This window comes from Cebus imitator, unplaced genomic scaffold (genome assembly GCF_001604975.1).
Source record: "Cebus imitator isolate Cc_AM_T3 unplaced genomic scaffold, Cebus_imitator-1.0 Scaffold219, whole genome shotgun sequence".
Classification (NCBI taxonomy): domain Eukaryota; kingdom Metazoa; phylum Chordata; class Mammalia; order Primates; family Cebidae; genus Cebus; species Cebus imitator.
In genome coordinates, this window is record NW_016107534.1 from 3,289,746 (window position 1) to 3,295,236 (window position 5,491).

Genomic DNA, 5,491 nt, shown 5'->3' on the forward strand with positions numbered 1-5,491 from the left:
TATCTGAAATTACAGTCATGTGCCACCATGCTTGGCTTAAGACAAGATTGTGAATAATGCTTGCCATATGTGGAAGTGGTCTGCCATTCAGTGACAATTCTTTTAATTAAGAACCAGAATACCTTTCCCAAAAGGCAGGTGATTGCTAAGGGCAGAGTACAGGACTATGGAAGGAAAATTTAAGAAAAGTAGTGAAGCAGGAAGGAAGGGACCATAGTAGAAAATTATGAAATCAGGCCGGGCGCAGTGGCTCACGCCTGTAATCCCAGCATTTTGGAAGGCCAAGGCGGGCGGATCACTTGAGGTCAGGAGTTCAAGTCCAACATGGCCGACATGGTGAAATCCTGTCTCTACTAAAAAACACCAAAAAAATTAGCTGGGTGTCAGGAGGCTGAGGCACAAGAATGGCTTGAACCCAGGAGAAGAGTTTGCAGTGAGCTGAGATCGCATCAGTACACTCCAGCCTGGGTGACAGAGTGAAACTGTGTGTCTCAAAAAAGAAAAAGAAAAGAAAATTATGAAATTGAGAGCCACTGAGTTAATTCCAAATTTCCTAGTCCTCCTGGCTTAGTAAGATCCTGAAATGATGTATTAAATAGATGTTTTGAATCTAAAGAGATGTAATTATCTCATGTCCACTAGAGGGCAGTGCCTCAGCTCAGTAAGCTACTTTCTGCTAAAAAATTAAAAATTAGTTTGTTTTCATCAGTCAACAAGTATTTTGTGATAATAGCATCCAGAGGTAGATACACATTGGAATATCTTGATGTGTCTCTGAAAAGCTTCAACAGCAGGTCCAGCATTTCTGCTGCCCACTGGTACCTGAGGGCCCTGGGATGGATAGGCTTTAGAACGGAACTGGCTGTTTTCCACCATTGGGACTCTATGCTAACTTGAAGACAAATTCAGTTAAGAAGGATGATCCCTGGCCAGGTGCGATGGCTCACGCCTATAATCCCAGCACTTTGGGAGGCCAAGGCGGGTGGATCACCTGAGGTCCAGAGTTCGAGACCAGCCTGACCAACATGGAGAAACCCTGTCTCTACTAAAAATAAAAAATTAGCAGGGCATGGTGGTGCATGCCTGTAATACCAGCTACTTGGGAGGCTGAGGAAGAACCCAGGAGGCGGAGGTTGTGGTGAGCCGAGATCGCACCATTTCACTCCAGCCTGGACAACAAGAGCAAAATTCCATCTCTCAAAAAAAAAAAAAAAAAAAAAAAAAGAAGAAGAAGAAGGATGATCCCAGTCTACTGTTATTTTTGCAGGAAGGAGCAAGTTAGGGATTAGTCCTGTGTTCTGATTCCTTGTCCATGTCTCCGGCAGGCTCGAGGGAAAGTGAGTGAGATCATCAACAATGCCATTGTGCACTACCGGGATGACCTGGATCTGCAGAATCTCATTGATTTTGGCCAGAAAAAGGTATGGGTCAGCCAGTGGTCTGGGGGACTGTGGATAAAAGTGAATGTCATCCCAAGAGACGCCTCACCCTCTATACCTGTGGGGCTCTTGGTTCCCTGCCAGCTAATGGCTTCTGTGAAGGGGTTTGGCAAAAGGGCATACCTAGCAGAATGCTTTAAACATACTTTTAAAGACACAGAACAGTATATATAGAAAGATACTGTATTATATGTGGTTACCTAGAGGGGGATGAGGAACTGAGCAGATTCTTAAATATGACCTCCTCAAAAGTGACATTTTAGGCTGGCCTGAAAGTAGTGAGTTATCTGACTTGATTGTTCACAGTCAACTACAGATCTAACTCCTTGTTCTATTCTTTCCCCTTCTCACTGCTGCACTTGACTAGTCTAAAAAAAAAGAAAGTTACATTTTAAAAATTGTGATAAAATTTACACAGTGTAAAATTTACCATTTTAAGCATACAGATCCGTGGCATGAAGTATCTTCAATTGTTGTGCAGCCATCACCATCTCCAGAGCTCATCTTCCCAGCCGATACTCTGTATCCATCAAACACTAACTCCTCATTTTCCTCTCTTGTAACTCTGTATCCATTAAACACTAATGCCCCATTTTCCTCTTCCTAAGCAACCACTATTCTACTTTTTATCTGAATTTGACAACTCTAGGTACCTCAAGTGAGTGGATTTACAGTATTAATCATTTTTTGAGTGTCTTATTTCACTTAGCATGTCTTCAAGTTTCATCTCTGTTGTAGCATGTGCCACAATTTCCTTTTTAAGACTGAATAATATTCCATTGTATGTATATGCCACATTTTGTTTATCCATTCATTCACCAGTGGAGACAAGGGTTGCTTCCACTGTTTGGCTATTGTGAACAAGGCTGTTATGAATCAAAAGTTAACATTTAGGCCAGGCATAATGGCTTATGCCTGTAATCCCAGCACTTTGGGAGTCCACGGCAGGCAGATCATTTGAGGTCAGGAGTCTGAGACTAGCCTGGCCAACATGGTGAAACCCCATCTCCACTAAAAATACAAAAAGGAGCCAGGTTTGGTGGTACACGCCTGTCGTCCCAGCTACTCAGGAGGCTGAGTTACGAGAACAGCTTGAATATGGGAAGTGGAGGTTCCAGTGAGCCAAGATTGTGCCATTGCACTTCAGCTTGGATGACAGAGACTCTGTCTCAAAAATAAATAAGTAAAAAATATGGCCAGGTGCAGTGGCTCATGCCTGTAATCCCGGCACTTTGGGAGGCCGAGGCAGGCGGATCACGAGGTCAGCCTGGCCAACATGGTGAAACCCCGTCTTTACTAAAACACACAAAATTAGCCGGTTGTGGTGGTGCACACCTGTAGTCCCAGCTACTCAGGAGGCTGAGCAGGGGAATTGCTTGAACCCTACCTCAATTGGCTGAGATTGCAGTGAGCCAAGATTACACCACTGCACTGCAGTGCAGCCTGGTGACAAAATAAATAAATAAATATTAAAAATAAAAAAGTTAAGTTTTAAGTAAAAGTGCTTTTGAGACAAATCCTGAGTTCCCCTTCCTCTGGTGTGATAGACACTTGACTTTGAGATCCAGTTTGCTCTCATGGAGTAATGATGGACTCACAATATTGAAGATTCCTCTCCTGTGTTTTCTCTATCTTTCAGGGAAGTTTTTCAGCACTGATCCTTTAATTATTTCAGCCCGTACTTTTGAACTCTTCCATTTGCCTACAAAGCCAGAAACTTCTCTCAAGAAGATCATAGCCGAATATATAAAACAAAATATATGTACAACTGTAATACCGACAAGCATAGTGGTAATTTATAACAAGATATACAAAGCAATAGAAATTAAGAAGTGAGAATATCTTCAGATGAAGGCAACTGGGAAGCTGGAGCTCAAAGTTTAAGGCTGTGTTTAAACAAAGTTCCCAGTGGAAGCATGCCGTAGACTTTTGGTGGCTCTGAGAATTTCCCTGGTCACCTCAGTGTGAGGGGTGGGTGAGTCTTAACCTCTGGTGGATTTTGTTGCAGTTTAGCTGCTGTGGAGGGATTTCCTACAAGGACTGGTCCCAGAACATGTATTTCAACTGCTCAGAAGACAACCCCAGCCGAGAGCGCTGCTCTGTGCCTTATTCCTGTTGCTTGCCTACCCCTGACCAGGTGAGCCAGCATCCCGCCTCATTTCTTCCTGGGCAGCCAGCTGAGTCGCTTTCCGATGAGAGCAGCTGCTGCTGGGAATCCCCATCCTGCAGCTTAACAGATCAGTTGTGTGGGACAGCTGTCAGGTGTCTTTCTTCACTCCAATTTGATGCTTCTGTTAACCTCACACTCCTGTAGCCCACATGGAATTCAGAAGGGACAGGTTTAACTTTTAAGGTCAGATTCAGTACCTGTGCAGGTTTGTTACATAGGTAAACTTGTGTCTTAGGGGTTTGTTGTACAGATTATTCTGCCACCCAGAGCAAAGAGACCTGGACCCTGACCTTTCAGAGGAAGGGAAGTCTGCATTTAGCAACTTCCAACTCAGCATCCTCCACATATATTCTCTGACCATTTAGGAGTTTAGAAAGGGTGGGAAGCCCATCAGCTAAGGCCCCAAACAAAAAGTAATGGGAATGGGAGTCCTAATCGGCTTTTCAACTCTTTCCCCAGGCAGTGATCAACACTATGTGTGGCCAAGGTATGCAGGCCTTTGACTACGTGGAAGCTAGCAAAGTCATCTACACCAATGGCTGTATTGACAAGTTGGTCAACTGGATACACAGCAACCTTTTCTTACTTGGTGGTGTGGCTCTAGGCCTGGCCATCCCCCAGGTAACTTACCCTGTGAGACTTGTGGGTCTCACACACTCTGTAAAGACTCCTTTGTTTTGGGGAAGGCACCTGGGAATCAGCGAGGGTGTCAGGCACTGACATGGCTGAGGGGTAGGGAAAGGGATAGTGCCGACCGCACTGGGAAGATTAAGCCAGGGAAAACAAGGCCATCACTCATTGCTGAGGGCCCAATTCCTTCTTGCCTCTCCCAGCTGGTGGGAATTCTGCTGTCCCAGATCCTAGTGAATCAGATCAAAGATCAGATCAAGCTACAGCTCTATAACCAGCAGCACCGAGCTGACCCATGGTACTGACAATCCATCCTGCACCTCCTCACCATGGCAACCGGCAAGCTTCGGCAACCAACAGCAGCGGGTGCTTAGAACAGCCCCAAATGGAGACTTGGATTCCAGCCCCCCAGTGACAGCCCAGTGGGAAGATGGAAACTCCAGATGGGCAGAAGGCAGGGTGCACAGGTGGCTCCGGTCTCAGGAGGATGCGCCTCCTCTCCCCCGTCCTCTCCCTCAGCACTGTGCGAGAGTTATACCCTTACGTGTTTGGGTTTGTTTTCAGTTTTGTTTCGGAAACAGCAGTTGCACAGAGAGTTGGGTGTCCTGCTGCTGCCTTTTCACCAGGCAACACCATCAGCACTGCTCCTGAGCTTGGTGGACAGACTTAGATCTTAACGTGCCAGTGAGACCTGGCTGTGGAGAGTGGCACTAGCAGCCCTGCCTGGAATCCACCTGGCATGATACCAGCTCCAGAAGGGAAGGGAGCGGAGCAGGCAGTGGGGAGCCTGCCTGGGGGTCGACTGGGGACAGCCCTAAGTGCCAGGTAGGCGTGGAGAGGGATATGTTTACCAAATGCCTGCCCTGCCATCCTCCCAGGTAGTCAGAGTGAGCTACATCCTGCCCCGCCTTCATTTCCATGGAAACATGGCAGCAAGGGCACGGAGTACTACAGCAGCCAAATTCTTCCCGACCCAACCCCCTTCGAAAAAAAGTGTGGAACCCTGGTCCCTGTACTCTGCAGTCAGAAGTGGGACTGAGCCATGCATGCCCTTGAGTTCCTCCCTGTCTGGCCCTCCGTCTCCAGCAAGCGGGGTTTTCTTTAACTTGGCAGGGTGCAGTGAAGTGGTAACACTCCCACCCCATTCCCCTGCACCGGAGCTCAGTATTCCTACAGGATAAGGGGCAGGAATCTTGCTGGGACGCGGGGCGGGGAGCCTGAAGTGGCAATAAAAGCGTGTTGACCTGGGCTA

At 46.8% G+C, this 5,491-nt stretch overlaps 1 protein-coding gene across 2 annotated transcripts in view; it reads left to right on the forward strand.

The window, feature by feature from the left end:
• TSPAN33 (tetraspanin 33) overlaps positions 1 to 5,491 on the forward strand; it is a 25,387-nt gene extending 19,896 nt beyond the window's left edge. For both annotated transcript variants that reach the window (XM_017549539.2, XM_017549540.2), the window contains exons 5-8: positions 1,326 to 1,421; positions 3,448 to 3,576; positions 4,069 to 4,230; positions 4,443 to 5,491. In XM_017549539.2, coding sequence (XP_017405028.1) covers positions 1,326 to 1,421; positions 3,448 to 3,576; positions 4,069 to 4,230; positions 4,443 to 4,544 — 489 coding nt within the window. In that variant the 3' untranslated portion in view covers positions 4,545 to 5,491. The remainder of the gene's footprint in view (positions 1 to 1,325; positions 1,422 to 3,447; positions 3,577 to 4,068; positions 4,231 to 4,442) is intronic.